Raw genomic sequence first — 16856 nt, 5'->3', positions numbered from 1 at the left:
AAATCTCGTTACATAAGCATCGGGTCAGATGTATGTAGGGCGGAATTTTATAAAATCACAAAATCAAAATCAAAGTAAAATAATAAAATAAAAATGCATTAATAAAAAAAGTAATAAAAATTAATTAAAGCCCGTACACTACGTCAGATTTTAATCAGATTGCATTTATGACTACGCCAAGTGGTCGTTTCGCTCCGTTAAGGTGTTACCGATATTCACATATATCCACATGAACATTGACGCGACATTACCCCGGGGCATTTGTGTAGTAATTTCGAATATGCTCTCAGTATTGTGCCCGTATTACCATTAGATTGGCCATCAGTGTTCATAGATTAGAAATTTGCCTGATCAAAATTACATCAACGATAGCAGATAACAATTTGTTCCTTGTTGTATGTATTGCACATAATCTTGAAACAGTTAATATAAACTGTGTTTGTTTAAATCTATTTAACGAATGTAGAAACGGCAAGTGGTACTGCAAACCGGACCCTGATTGTGGTAAGTTAAATTTTCAAGAAGTGCTACTGAGACTAAAACATTATTGAATGTAACTATGTAAAAATGTTTCCATAATATTAATTTGTATAGAGAAGCGTAGGTAAACGGGTAAGGTGCAGTACAGTTTATATAAAATTTAATTTAAATGCACCGTGGTGTGTACTACATATTCTATGGCTCACTAATAATTACTGCGTGGGTGTTTGTAATTTTATAGTTCAACCACCTTGCCCTATGGGAATTCCTTTAATTGTTGCTGATGGGAGTCCTGTTGGTTGTGATTCTCTTGATAAGCAGTGTCCATTTGGCTACCATTGTTACACACATCCAACTGACTTGACATATGTGTGCTGCCCAAATACAGGTGAGTGCACAATACTCATTTAGTTCATGAATATTCGCGAATCATTAAAATTTCATGAATAATATATGCCTGGAATATACTTACAGAATGTGTGGATGGTGCATGGACTGTCTGGTTCGATAGAGATGACCCAGGAACTACCGGAGATTGGGAAACGACATCACTTGCCATCGAGTTGTATGGTGATAACATGTGTACTGATCCATCGGCGATACAAGTGCACTGGTGAAACATTCTTGCATTATTCACCGGACATTGGCTTTGTGTGTCGGATGGCAGATCAGCCAGATAGCACTTGCCTTGGGTATCGAGTGAGATACTGCTGTCCAGGTAACACATTTATTATATTGTATATTGCAGGAAAACCGGTATGCATTCACATGTTGTGTTTTCTCAGTCACAAATTAATCAATAATTCCTTTAAAATAGTTGTGTCACCGTGTTCCGCGGGATTTCCATTAATTGGTGATGATGGGTCTGAATGGTACTGTGGTCGCGGTGGAGTTGAGTGTCCATTTGGTTACCATTGTGTGATCCACCCTGCTGATGCTTTTGCTGTATGTTGCCCAAATACAGGTGAATCCAACTTTATCCAAGTCTCATCATGAAGTTGGTGTTATGCAATGATCGTACATGATTTTACTCACGTATTAGTCAAACGTCTGTAATTACAAACAAAACAATTTTTAATTTTACTTGTAGAATGTGAAGACGGTGAATGGACTATTTGGTTCGGTAGAGATAACCCACGAACTACTGGGGACTGGGAAACTACTTAGGATCTAATAAAGCAATTCGGGGATCAAATGTGTACCAATCCATCGGCGATACAAGTGCAGACCTTAGATGACATTCCTGCTGCGGATACTGGTGAAATATTCTCGCACTATTCACCTGAAGTGGGATTTGTTTGTCAGATGGCAGATCAACCAGATAACACATGTCTTGATTATGAAGTTAGATTCTGCTGCCCAGGTAATATAACACACACACCAACTGAATATCAATAACATCTCAGGAATATTGACAGTGTGTAGTGTAGCTCCGCACAAATGTGTACATTAGAAGTACAACATTATAGGATATGGTGAGGTGATAGTCGTAGATTAAGTCAACCTGTGGAAGGTTCTGCAGAGGTGACAAATATGTATGTAACAAATAGTCTTCTCATATTAAAAAAAAATATTGTTGAGATGTTGTCCCGTGGTTAAAAACATTGATTCCTCGTTGTAGCATGTCCGATGACGTTGATTGTGTAATATGCAGTATTATATGTGTAATTTTGGTTCAAACAGCTAATCCCCCATGTGATGGTGAATGGTCACAATGGTTCGACGAAGACAGTCCAGAAGAAGGGATTGGCGATTTAGAAACGCTAACAACACTATGTGAAAATACGTGCGAACGACCCAGCGCAATTGAAGCCCAGACTATTGACGGCATACCAGCTGAATTAACAGGCGATGTGTTACTCAGCAATGATATCATTAATGGATTTGCTTGTTTGAATGAAGAACAGGACGATAAGAAATGTGAAGATTATAAAGTCAGATTCTGTTGTCCTGGTAAATCAATATTCAAATATTCACAACAAATAATATATTATGTTTTTACGTTATTTTAGTTGAATATTTTAATTTGAGTGTTACTTTGAATTGAATACTTATTATAAGCAAAAAACTGTCTCGTCTCATTAACCACGGTTTTCATTTATGTAATATCACTATACAGTACAGCCAGATTGTGACAAGTGGACAAAATGGTTCAACACCGATAAAGCATGTTAAGGTTCAGATGCAGATCGTGAAGTCACCGCCGTAATCCAAGATGAATATCCAAATGAAATGTGTAAAAGGCCGTTATTCATTCAAGTTGCTGTCGCCGCCACTGAACAACCTTCATCAAGCACCGGTCTGGTATTCCTACATCACGATGTCGATCCTGGATTTGTTTGTCTTGACAAAGATCATCCAGCTGGTGATCAATGTCATGATTACAAAGTTCGATACTGTTGTGATGGTACGTATTTATATACAATTAATATGTTAACTATTACGTAAGAACTTGTCATTTCACAGACAAAGTTGTGATTGCTGCATTCGCACCTGAGCGTTTCCATGAGGTGTAAAATTATTTCCTGAGAGCTCTAAACGTCACAATGCTTCCTTCCAGAACAACCTGATAAATCCGGACAATGCCCAATGGTACCATCTATCGACGCTGTCCGTCCAAAGGGTTACTGCTACTATGAATGCCAAGATGATACCGATTGCCAGAGGAAGAAAAAATGCTGTGCTTCTGGAATATGCGGCACAATTTGTATGGATCCTGTGTTCCCATGTTTCCATGAGGGCGTTATTTACCTGGAAGGCGATGGCAGAAAAGAAGACTGCAATACCTGGTAGGTTATTAGTGAATGTAGTGGACATTTCGTTACGTAATACTAAAGATGAACTAGATACGTTTATTATTAATTTTTATTCAAAAGACTATATTGCATTATGCTAACACCTTGGTTCGAAGTGGCTTATTTTTAAACATATATTATATATTCTTGTTTAATTTTGTTGCATTGCTTGATGGATTCAGTTATAGTGTGGGCGTTGAACCCAATATTAACATGCCAATCGTTTGGGACATTTCAATTCATAACGCATCTGTAAATTACAAAACGTATATGCAACCACTAAGCATGTAAGCGGAAGCAACTTCGAAAGAGCGGGTGAAGCCAGAAGGAGTAAACAAACAGTGATAGTATTATTAAAATATTTAGTGACACTGGCAGAAATGAGTGAGTGTCAAACAGCTCTACAAGTTATGATACACCCTGTCTGGGACTTATTATTTTTAATCTTTCTGTCCCAATATTTGTACTTAATATGGCAGTTTGTTCAATTTAACTATTTTCAAATGTTCGGTTACTATCGTTACTATGATAACATGTTATTGAACTGCGAAAAAGATCAATATTTGGTTGCATGGTAATTTCTCACATTTTACCCTATGTAAAACAATTTTCCAAATAAAACAAAGCCAGCAATGCTCAGATGTCGTGTAGTCGAATAGCCTAGCCCTGAGTACAGTCCAGTAGGTTGGCCTCCTTCCGCTGATCATTCGGCCCCCACAGTACTGAGAAGTCGCATAGACCGAGGATTCGACACCCGCCTACAAATATATGGCGGATAACCGTTCTGCCGTTTTCATGATTGTAACCAGCTAAAACATCTATCGACCAACCTAGCGATCACAAATACCATTTGTGGCCGAGAAATGAACCTACAGTACTGGAACGTTGACGAAATCTAGTTTTACGCAACGAAACAACGTTTTGTTGATAAATACGTCAAGAACAAGATGGTGGCGTATATTTTCGGTTGACGTTGGAAAATGTCGATTTGATCGACCCTAGTAGGAATCTGATGTAATTTTGCTTCCAGTTAAGGTATTTAGAATAGTTGGACGTAAAGACCTGCTTATTTTTTAACTGCAAAGCTGAATGCCTTTTATATCGCCCGAACATTCCTTCACAATAGTGTCGAATTCCCAGTCTATGCGACTTCTCAGGAATGTGGGGGCCGAATGATCAGTGGAAGAAGGCCAACCTACAGGACTGTACTCAGGGCTATTGAATAGCCGTGACTGTCGGCACCGGTCGTATTATAAGTTTCACAATCGGTAACCGGAACCTAAATCTCGCTGCTATGTGTATCCATCATTTGGTTTTACATCTCTCAATTTTCTATTCTTAGCTGCATTACATATATATTGTTGAGTTCAAACAATTGAGTAATTTACAGTAATGTGGCAGTTGTGCCGGCCGACACTGTTTTTTGCAACTACAATACTGCATGATTTCTTATTAACCAGGTTTTGAGTCGTATTGTTCACATCATCACTAATATAGCTTTTTAATACATACTGTAAATATGCCTTTTTCGCGAGCATGTCTTTTTCGCGAATTTAGAACTCATTCGCTAATTCAAGATGTCGCTAATGACTTCATTATAAATTCAAAATGGCCGCCAAGCAAAGAAATCAACAATGACAAAAGAGATTCTCTAAATCAACATTTTACCACAATTTACTAAAATTGCATGCCGCTTTTTCGACATGTTTTACAGTTACATGTTTTAACAACCAAGTACTTATAAACGTTAAAACGCTACATTTCTCGGGTTGGATCACGAGGGCGCTGACATATGGTCATTTCAATGTTTCGATATGATCTTATGAGAAATGCATTCTGGATGATAATAGGACCCTTTTCTTGAGCTTGAGCGATTGCTATAATTATAACATTCTTAGCTTGATTGATAATGTCAAATCGCAGTCAACACAAAATAATGAATGCTACCTTGTCTTTCTTATTTAGTTACCATAACGTATCCACCAAATTCGACTTCGTGCTTAATGATCCGTTTCAACCTTATGTCAAATTAACGTTTCTGAAGTGCCAATCCAAGCAGTCAACAGTCTGTGTGTATGATGATTCTATAGTAGCCAGTTGAACCATCATAATAACACATGTAAGCCAACCACTTAAATCAGTTTAATGACAATTATTATATCCTTTGACAGTTACTGTACGAGCGATGGAACCTGGGCGTGCGCAAAGATTCTGTGTGGGGATACAGGTACGTTTTATTTAACAACTTGTATTGTTAAGTTGTGGATATTCGGACCAAAGCAAACGACACAATTGTCCGAGTCACAATCTTCTACATTTAATACAACTACGTATCTCAGAAAGCAGATGGAAAATTTGAATTGCCTTAAGTTAAACTAGGGAACTACTGTAAAAACAATTCATGTGAAACAAGTTTGGAAATCTCGTTTTATTCATGAAATATACCATGTATATGGATGTCATTGACAATAAAGGTAATTATTACATCCATAAAATATTATAAAATTAAAATAATTTATTTCATTTTTTTTACAGTTATCGAGGCAGTCAAGCTCGAGGCTACCGCTGAAAGACCGACAATAGGCTGAGCTAACACTTGATTGAATTCATCTATTTAAGTCATCCTTTAATCGGCAAACCCCTTCTTCGCAAATAAACTATACTATCAATAACTATGGCTGGTGACGACAGCTAATATATATTCAATAATTGTTTCTTCGAATTTATTCAAATAAACTCGGCCTGTAAATAATGTTGTTGTTGTTGCTGCTGCTGCTGCTGCTGCTGATAGTGCCACTGATGCTATTGTACATCTTACTTTTGTTAACCACGGTGACGGCTTAATTGGTATATATTTCTACTTCGTCTACAATAAATTGTATTCCCTTTATCTATTAGTATCTATCTTTATCGACATGTCATCCCAGATCTCAGCACGCGCGCGTGTTACAGGAAACAGAATGCATTAGATGACGTATTTATAATATGGACAATACATGCTAATTGTGACGTAATTGTGATCACGCTGGGTAGTCACTCACTTGTCTGTGCACAAGTATTTTGAATTACAAGTATGTGAGTACAATAACATTACTGTATACAACAAAAGGTGATACGAAAACATTGAGCACGTGTCATTCTGGGTAATAATTGCCTTGTTAAGAAGACACTTGCATCAGACAAGTGATATTATCTGAGATTCATATTTGACTACACGCTAATTATATCTGCAAAAAACAACTTTTCAATGTTGAGGTTAGTCATTTTCTGGTAAACCCTTAATTGATGAAAAAATACAATATCCCTTTAAACAATCTGCATATGTACTACAGGTCTAAGAACAGCAAATGTGTTACGAATGCATATCGCATTGCAAGTGGGATACCAATTTATTGCTTTCCCCATGTTTTTTTTTCAGAATAGAATGAGATGTGGTTAATATAGCATATACTCTTTTCCACAACCGGGTTCAGTATGGCTTAGCTATGCCCATTTGCATTGATGAGAGGCAATATAGTTAACAAGATCCTCTTGGTGAAAATATTCTGGATTGCCATCATTCGATTCAAAGGCAACTGTACTCGCATAATCCTCTGTCAACCAACATATCCAATCCATCCATTCTCTGCATACATCCTACGAACATTCTACTGCCCCTCTGACTTTATCACATCACTACACCAATATCTGGTTTATTATTCACTTTCCTGCAATATGTACATATCACATTTGGAACAACGCCCGCTATGTTGGGAGGGAGAATAACATTTATTGTACAAGGAACCTTCAATTTTGTATTTTTTAATATTTTGATGTTAGGTAACTCGTATGGTACCTTCTGCCTTGTTTCTTGTTTTAGGTCATCATGAATTGTGGAAACATTTACAGATAATTTTGATATCTTGCTTTGTTAAATGTGGTCTTCAATACGTTTCCCCGCTACACTGTAGCTAGTTCTTTTTTAACATTGTTGTTATTGTCAATTAAACAAATATTTTCTCTACTCAAAGTCTGATGGTGTTCGCTCCGCCCTCTATCGGAATAATAAACGATTTTTTAGCCTGTCCTGTATAATGCTAATACGGTGGTGAGTAGTATTCTTTAAACCAATCAGAAATCGGTATGATTTGTGGCAAGTTGCTCAGCACTCATTGTTGAATAGATTGTTGAATAGTTCCCGCGATGAAGCGAAATATGGAAGGTGGAACGTGTTCAAATGAAATATTATCACGTCTTGCATTGCATTGACCTCATTGGAGAGAATGTTCACGTTGCCTGCAAAATCTAGTTAAATAATAAATGCACATATGTATACAGCAGACATAACCTGTTGGGGGATTTTGCGGCTAGTGGGGTATTTCACGAAAATAGTTCTGTATTTCACTTGAGACAGATAAAATACACCCCCCCCCATCCGACTGTAGCCAGACGACTCCTTGCCCTGGCCAATGCTAAGTAATTGGCACTGCCGAAGTCTTTGACAATTGCGGTCATCACTATTTCCACAATAATACTCTCCATACCTCATTCATAGTGTGACTTATATCCAGAGATCGCCGAGCACGGCCATCCAACGTACTTTGTGACATCACTACCGGTATAAATAGCGGTAATAAATATGCTCTTGTGTAAGTGGCAGAGGTGTTTCTATGGTCAAAATACATATTTTAATAAATCGGTTTACATGGCAACTGTTGACTTTTCATGAACTTTTCTTTAGCTTCGCCCCAAATGTACTAAGAGAACAAAAGAAATGGTGGCCTTGTTTTGCGTGAAAATCAAATCGTGCTACCGGGCCTTCCTCCTACATAAAAATAAATAAAAAATCAAACTATTCAACAGTCTACCACTAGGAGCTGCCAGGCTAGAAGTTGTCGACATGTTGCGAGATAAAGGTTAAAAAGTTTACTTATCATTTACAACTGTATGTTTTTTATTCCGCTTGCATACTGGAAGCGTCTACGTCTTGTCAGCTTTGTTTTGTTGTTTGCTAAGCTAGTTGATCTCGTTTTAGGTAAATCAGGGAGCCAGGACAGGAAGTCACAAACTGACTGCAGCAACTCACATGCATATAACTTACATCAAAAGCAACATAAACAAACTTTCAAGACTTTTAACCATATACGCGTGCCTCGGTTTCCTATATTTTAAAATCGTTTATTTTAATACGTTCTAACATTGACAAAGCTCCGAAATTGTCACGAAATTGAACACTGCCTAGCCAAGACTGCTTGTTGCGCCGACCAACGAGTACAAAATGAGACATGGAGGAGTCACCGGCTGTAATTAGTGCACGTTGTACCCAGGTCAAGACTCGTACTCGTGATTTTCATTAGAAGAACGCATTGGATTGTGGGAAAATACATGTTTACCACACAAATGTCGCACATGAGCAGCGCGATAACCACCGTCCTTCATGCATCTGAAAAATACAAACTTAGAACACGTTTTCAGTTGCCAGGAATTGCCATACACATCCATGTACAATAAAACATTCTTTTCAATTCAGATAAATAAAACAACAGCTGACTGTAAAATGAATATATATTTTATTCATTAACGCCTTGAGATGATTTGTTTTGTATTCCATTCCCAATGTCCATCATATTGGCCCAGCATAACTAGACCCTTAATCAAATGAATTCAAATGTCACTGTATTTCCATGGTTTGCACACGCTAATTTGGCGTAAGTTTACTTTACCTGTCGATTTGACACTTCCGGTTATTTGACAGTCATGCACGTTTACTATAGGTTGTCGAAACTGAAACATGGTGAACCAATTCTGTGTATTTCAGGTCCACGTGGCGAGACATTTCTTGTGATTCTATGATATTAAAAACCAGTTTTCACAATAATTTAAAAGACTTTCTATCAAGACATGGTAAATGTACATGCAACTACGCAATATAATAGACGTATGTTGACAAGCAATATACGACCTTATTAATTGCAAATTCCGAAAATTTAACCAGACTACTTTGAAAGTACACATTTTACTTTTATTCGTTTCTCATCAACATTTTATTAGAAGTAACGGTAGCACATTTTTCCATATACAATTTTAAATATTCGGTACTAACTCTGTCTGCCATGTGGTCGCTTAGTTTATAAACCTATCATTTAAGCTTTGTATTTATGTTATATGGGATACAAAATTAGGACAATGTGTCTCAATATCGTTTAAAGCTTGACTCCTGGCAACTATATTGCTGCAAACATTATATTTACACGTGATAAATTACCCAGTTACGCAATAGTCGGTGGCCAACAAAATCCCGTAAAATATATATTTTTGTTAATGATCCATCTTCAACTCAGTCGTCGATATGATCAGTCGCTTATCTCACTACTACAAAGTTCGTCGCCATCGTCTCCTGTTTCTTTAGGTTTTGGATATGTGTAATGTGGCTGTTACAAACCAGTGAAAGCATAATTCATCGGGTTTCAAGCCTAGTGGCTGTAGTGCCACAATATACACGCTTTATGGATAAGCTGTACTGCCATGTGACACACATAGTGAAATTCAAATTTGTATTGCGTTTTGCATTGGATAGAATGCGAAATAGTATCATTTCGATTGAAAATGTACAATTTGAGAATTTCAAAATATTACGATTTAAAAAAATTGGGTTCACATGCAATATCCATGCACTGCAAATCTATGTATGGTTTATGCCGTCCAATGGAAAAATGCCCTCATAAGCATATGTAAAAGTCGTAGAAAGTCGTGATGAGAAGAAATGTTGTAATGTCTGGATCATGCGCATATATATGAGAAATAACATCTGACCTCAGAAAATGCGAGATACAGAATATATTTTAGGGTCATGCCATAGACGACTTCTTCAGAACTGGATGATAATCGATCCATATTGCATATTTTTTAGTTTTAGTAGAATAAAGAAAAGATGTATTATTTGATAACAATACTTGTAAACGATATGGGGTTGCATTTACATAATCGTGATTGTACAGACGTTTTCAGGATTTCAATGCAATTAGTAAAAATTTGTATTCAGATCAATAACAACTCAGTGAATGGACCTAGGATCTTACTGACTGCAGGGCAGATATGCTGATCATTTGTTACTCAGAGTCTTCGCCTCACATAAATAATATCGAATACACAACACCGTAAATACAAATTGATAAAATTAAGCATGAGATGCGCGGACAACTCGAACCGAACCCGCACGGTAGCAAATCGCGTTTCCCACCCGGCTGCAGGGTATCTCTCAAAAATATGCGTATAATTAACTGAGAATACTAAGAACAAATCCCGTGAACCCCCAACCACATCAGTCGTAAGGTTGCGTTTCCACTTTTTCTATCACCCTCCCATAATTAGCTAAAACATAGAACGGGTAAACAGTTCAAAAAAAGATAGATACACTCTTACCAAATCACGCAATGCATCGCTTAGACGAACAAAGTAAACAAAGTAATCGACCCTCAAAAACAAACAAACCCTTCTAACTCGACGGGTGCCTCATATTTACAATTTAAATTAAATTGAATTAAAAAAGTCTGCAGTTCATTTTTCATTACCCATCTTAAAATGTTATGTTACATATTTGCAAAGTGGGAATGCTAACTTAATAGTTTTTACTTTAAATCTACACCAATGCAAACTGCCAAAACATGCTATTCAGTACTTTAGGCGTATGTCAACATCGTTTGTAACAAAGCACTGAAATAAGATATACGACGTTATTAATGGCAAACCGCTATACTGTAAATAGGTGTTTTAAACGTAAACAACACCATATTTTTTTAATTGGACAAGCCTGCCTCATGCAGAAAATTGGAAACACCTGTTTTAGTTCACTGTTTTGAATGCACCGGTATACATTCCACATTTACGAGTATTTTATTACACATTATTTGTATTTAAAGCAATATATTTCGTACATAAGTTTATGTCACGAATTTTATGTTCGTCTGGCTGGTTTCCATTAGTTTATATCCGGTCGTCAAGGTACATAAGTAGTTTAGCATACACTATAGGTATGACCATGAGAGCGCTGCTCATAGTTGGATGCGATGATGAACAGCGCCCTCATGAAAACGAAAATGTATACTTTATATACTCAAAATGTCATTTTTTATTCTTAAATATTACTAATAATATCATTCTTATAATACTCAGTTTTTAATCCATTCCTTTTTTATTACTTACTCAAAGAAAAAAAACAAAAACAAAAAACAAAACAAAATGTATACTTTATATATACTCTATACTAGTATTACAATTACTGTTTTTTAATCCACTTTTTGATTAAAAAACAAAAAACAAAAACAAAACAAAAAAATGTATATTCCATGTCACTGATCTTTTACCCTTCTTTGTGTTATAAACTCCGTTAGTTTTCAAAATGCATTTCAGCGCATTCGTGACTTTGACTGAATGATCTGATTGCTTATATAGTATCAATGTATAATCAATATATATTGTGAAGAATGTCTTGATTGATCTGAGTGCTGCTACCTTTCCACATAATGGCCCAATATGCTTTAAACTGTAAACACAAAGTTGAATTTTATATCAGTGCAAAAATATAATAACAGTAATCTATAACAATAATTTGTCAATGATTGTGAAATATGTTATTCTTCTAAAGGAAACATTTTATTCTATTAATTTGTTGTTTGCTAAATTCGGTCTTTGAAACTATTTTGAAGTTATTAACACTGCTCATCTTATAATCTCGCTGTAGTAAAAAATACAGTATATACGATATGTGCCTCTGACGTTACAATCTAGGTTAACAGTGTAAGATTTCACCCTAGAATTGATATCTATATCAATATTGATTGATGTGATGTTATTTGCATTTTACTGATTGTCAATTCGATTCACAGCAGAATAGACATAACGTTCCTTTAAATATTTAAATATGTTTTTATTTTATTATGTGTTACATTTCCTAATTTAGTATTATTAATATATGCACCATTCAATATTTAAAATAATATTGCATCAATATTACTTGTCTAATGTACACCTCGTTAATTCTTAACTTTTCCGACTTACCTGGACAACAGAATCTGACTTTATAATCTTCACATTTCTCATCGTCCTGTTGTTCATTCAAACAAGCCAATCTGTTAATCATGTCATTGCTCAGGAGCACATCGCCTGTTAATTCAGCTGGTATTCCATCAATAGTCTGGGACTGGATTGCACTGGGTCGTTTGCACCTCTCTTCGCATAGTGTTGCTAGCGTTTCCAGATCACCAACAATTTCATCTGGACTATCCTCGTCGAACCATTGTGACCATTCACCATCACATGGTGGATCAGCTGTTAAAATACGCATCACGTGTGTTATATACACAATTAGGAATACAATTACTTTCACGGAGACCATGTTTCGCAATTAGTTATGAATTCATTGAATTAGTTTATAACATAAATCGAATACATCCATATTTATGAGTCAATGCCGCAAAACCATATAACAAATCAGGTTCATTCAAGCTATGGGATAATGTCGTAAATTTTAAATGGTCTTCTGTGATCACAAATTAGAATGTATATCGAGAAATATTAGTTACCTGGACAGCAGAATCTCACTTGATAGACAAAGCAAGTGTTATCTGGTTGATCTTCCATCCGACACACAAAACCAATGTCTGGTGAATAATGCAAGAATATTTCACCAGTATCTCCTGCAGGAATACCGTCAAGGGTCTGCACTTGTATCGCCGATGGATCGGTGCACATTTTATCACCATACAACTCGATGGCAAGTGATGCCAGTTCCCAGTCCCCAGTACCTCCTGAGTTATCTCTATCGAACCAGATAGTCCATTCACCGTCTTCACATTCTACAGGTGAAATTAAAAATGGTTTTGTTTTTATTCACAGACTTTTGACTAATACGTGAGTAAAATCATGTGCGATCATTGCATAACACTGAGTTCATGATGAGACTTGGATAACCTGTATTTGGGCAACATACAGCAAAAGCATCAGCAGGATAGATAACACAGTGGTAACCAAATGGACACTCAACGCCACCGCGACCACAGTACACTTCAGACACATCATCACAAATTAATGGAAATCCCGCGTGACACAACTATTTAAAAGAAATTCTTGACTAACTTGTGACTCAGAAAACATCACATGCACACAAACAATGAACATTTTTAAAGGTATTCCCGTGGTACAAGGGAACTAACCATTCGTATATCTCACACAGTTGAGATAAAATGCCATGTTTCTTCGTGTTATCGTTCACATGACACGTATCTCGACATATTGAATGTTTATGTTTGTAGATGCGCTGTTCAACACAATTGAATATAATAACGAATTCACATAGCAATGGTCTCAATAGCGATAAACAATGTTGCACCTTTTTACTAGTTTGATTACAATTTTCTTTAACATCTATGTACATTTACTAATGCGCAATTTAAAACTCTCAAAAAATTTACCTACCACAATCAGGATCCGGTGGGCAGCCCCAAGCACCTTTTACACACACGCTAAAATAACACACAAAAACACATATATTAGTGATATTGAATGTTTGAAGAGCAATAACATTTGAACATTTGAATCTCCATCATACACAAATAATGATATTACCCAAGAATGCGGGTATAATGGGTTATCTCCTTGTTCCCTTTCTTTTGCCGCGTACGATATAATATGCAGCACATATTACCGACAACGGATTTTCGGTAACATGTTTGTAGTTATTTTGGCAGTAGCTAGAATATAGAGGCAGATAACAGAAAACAAAGATGCAATCTTTCAGCCTACACGGTTACCAACGTCTTCTGCAAATGTTATGTCACTCGCATGAAAAACGGCGTTTTCAATAGTCGGAATAGTAAAAAAAAGCACACTAGCGATATTGACCGTCAGGTAATCCCGTAAACAAACATGGCACGGCATATGCACTACCATATTCGTTTATATCAATCAAGTAATATATACGATGTTCTGGTAGAATTCTCAGTTGCCTTTAGGAATGTCTAAATTACCTTAATTCAGCTTTAATTCTTAGACCATGGAAATCATTTATCGAAACTTGGAGTAAATAAATAAATAAAACCGACAAATCCGCTAACTGCTCCTAAAGAGTTGAGCATCTAAATGTATTGATGGGAGTGGTGTAATTTAAATGTAGATGTATTTAATCTGCCACAGGCTTACCATATTTCACAGTTTTCTTTATAAACATCAAATTGTCTGTAGAAAGTACAATTCGTTTCACAGTAACCTTAGAACAAATAAAGAAGTTGAGCATTCATGTGATGGTGTTTTGGCGGACCATACGACAGAATTCATGTAGCATTTTATCAAAATGTATAAAGATAAAAATACACCAAGTGTAATAAAACTTCACAATTCACAAATGATGAAATACCTTCAAGATATTGTCCAGACAGACATTCAGACGGTGGACAATTAGGATCAGCACAGCAAAGCCGACTTTTGCTCATTTCGTCATTTGTAACACAAACGTCACACGATTCCACGCACATATCCCCTACAAAGTCGGGCGGACAGGGGCAGACTCCGTCTGTAAATAAAATCGTTTTCATATAGTTCAGCATACACACCAGTGAATGAATTAATGAATGAAAGAACGAACGAAAATGTGAATAAATGAATCAGCATGGTACATATATATATGAACGATTTTGTCAAAATAATAGGTACTCACCACATGCCGGATCTGGTATAAAATTCCATCTTCCATCCTTGCACGTGCTATCAGAAATTAAAAACAAAAATATTACCAATCTCACAATCTTTTAATTAACAAAACGGGAGGTATTAACTATGTTACTGTTACAATACAATTACAACTCATTACCAGATTTCACAGTCTTCATTCACTACATCTCCCGGCGAGTAATATTCACAGTCCAACTCACAAAACCCTTCTGTGGAAATTAAAAACATTTGTGAGAGCATATTGATGATATTTTTTCTTCCGATTACGTCATCAACATGGCGGTTTTATTGAAATGTGTTTACAATGTGTATAACGTGACACCACTAGACTCTTGTAATGCACATCCATTAACCAGTTACTCGTTTTTTAATTGACTATTAAGAAAAATCCTCTAAATTAAAATCACGTTTACATGTAAAATATCAATAAAACTCATTGCTTCGCTGGGAAATGTTATTCCCGCTTAATAGGTATATATTCTTTCGGTGTCCATTTTTTTTTACTTTCTTTGTTCTTAAAAAATTACTATGATAGAACTGTCGTTCAGAACTAGGTTGTTCTCGCGTGATTTAAGACGGTAGCACGATTTTTTTTCTATTTAAAAATGGGACATTTTGAAACAACGGTAGGCAGATTGACAAGCTGTATAGGTACACTACTTAATAAGCTAAGCAGGTGTTTTTTGTTTGAAACACATGTACTTTACTATGATATGCAAATTCAGATGCAAATTATATGTAGCAGGGGGTTAGGTGTAACACATACAATACATGTAATAACAGGGTTGCAGAAAAAAACTCGCCAAATGCTCTGTACTACAAAGTCACGGACGTTTACTAGTTAGTATCTTCGTAGCCGTACTTTAAAGCGGGAATGTCGTCACCTGCCCAAGCGACGATAAAAACACACGCTAAAAACGCAAGGGCTCATGGGTAGACGATTGTTTGTAAACAATGACACGCTATGGCCATTTGGCACATGCGCAGATGTGGACTCCCCGCTTTAACTCTCAGTAACAATAAATGGCTTTATAGTGTAATCACAACTGTTACGTACCTTTCTAATGCTCCCTGAGACTGAGGATGATAAGCAGAGGATTTAAGCTGACTCACCCCCAGTTGATGCATAACCTCCTGAAATAGCCCAGACATAAAGTTTGACCCTTGGTCAGACTGAATTTCTTTAGGAAGCCTATACCTTGTAAAAAAATGCACCAATGCCTCCACCACTACCTTAGCAGTTATAGTTTTCAAAGGCACTACCTCAGGATACCTAGTGGCCATATCCATGATTGTTAACATAAAACGAAAACCTGTCTTGGTTCTAGGCAATGGGCCAATACAATCAACCAACACCTTACTGAATGGCTCACCAAATGCTGGGATAGGCACCAAAGGGGCAGGCTTAATAGCAGGCTGGGGTTTTCCTACAACCTGACAAGTATGACACGTTTTGCAGTAGTCAACCACGTCTCTATGTAATTTGGGCCAGTAAAAATGTGCCATTATTCTGGCTTCAGTCTTTCTTATACCCAAGTGCCCAGCCACAGGGATAGAATGAGCTATTCTAAGTATCTCATGCCGATAAGAGTGAGGCACCACTATTTGGTGCACTACCGTCCAGTCCTCATCAGCTGGGGAACTGGGAGGTCGCCAATTCCTCATTAAAACACCATCCTTCATATAACAACACTTCGGAAGATTTTCAGCCTCATTCTCGCTCAATGCACTCGCCATTAGCTCTTTCAAGGTGCAATCTGCTTCTTGCTGCTCTACTAGTGAAGAGTGACTGAAGTCAGTCTTAATCTCACTACCATCCTTCAAATCACCAAAGAAAGTCTCCGCTAACCACACACCAGAGTCTTCCTTCACTACCTC

General features: G+C 36.7%; 1 protein-coding gene across 1 annotated transcript; it reads left to right on the top strand.

Annotated features, from left to right (window-relative positions):
• Positions 1 to 1674: 1674 nt before the first annotated feature.
• On the top strand, positions 1675 to 2689 carry LOC146739403 (uncharacterized). Its single transcript, XM_085502764.1, has 3 exons — positions 1675 to 1843; positions 2164 to 2414; positions 2600 to 2689. The coding sequence occupies exons 1-3, from the start codon at positions 1675 to 1677 to the stop codon at positions 2687 to 2689; spliced, it is 510 nt and encodes a 169-aa protein (XP_085358890.1).
• The last annotated feature ends 14167 nt before the right edge of the window (positions 2690 to 16856 follow it).

The sequence above is a fragment of the Saccoglossus kowalevskii genome, chromosome 8 (assembly GCF_978046115.1).
Source record: "Saccoglossus kowalevskii chromosome 8, keSacKowa6.1, whole genome shotgun sequence".
NCBI classification, from domain to species: Eukaryota; Metazoa; Hemichordata; class Enteropneusta; family Harrimaniidae; genus Saccoglossus; species Saccoglossus kowalevskii.
The sequence above is the reverse complement of the archived record's forward strand: the minus strand, read 5'-3'. Positions and strand labels throughout refer to the sequence as shown.

Excerpts from the sequence above, each read along its gene's own strand:
- LOC146739403 (XM_085502764.1), top strand. The coding sequence starts at position 1,675 with ATGTGTACCAATCCATCGGCGATACAAGTGCAGACCTTAGATGACATT. Across the intron at positions 1,844-2,163 it reads AGTTAGATTCTGCTGCCCAG|CTAATCCCCCATGTGATGGT; the intron begins GTAATATAACAC and ends TGGTTCAAACAG. Across the intron at positions 2,415-2,599 it reads AGAAATGTGAAGATTATAAA|TACAGCCAGATTGTGACAAG; the intron begins GTCAGATTCTGT and ends ATCACTATACAG.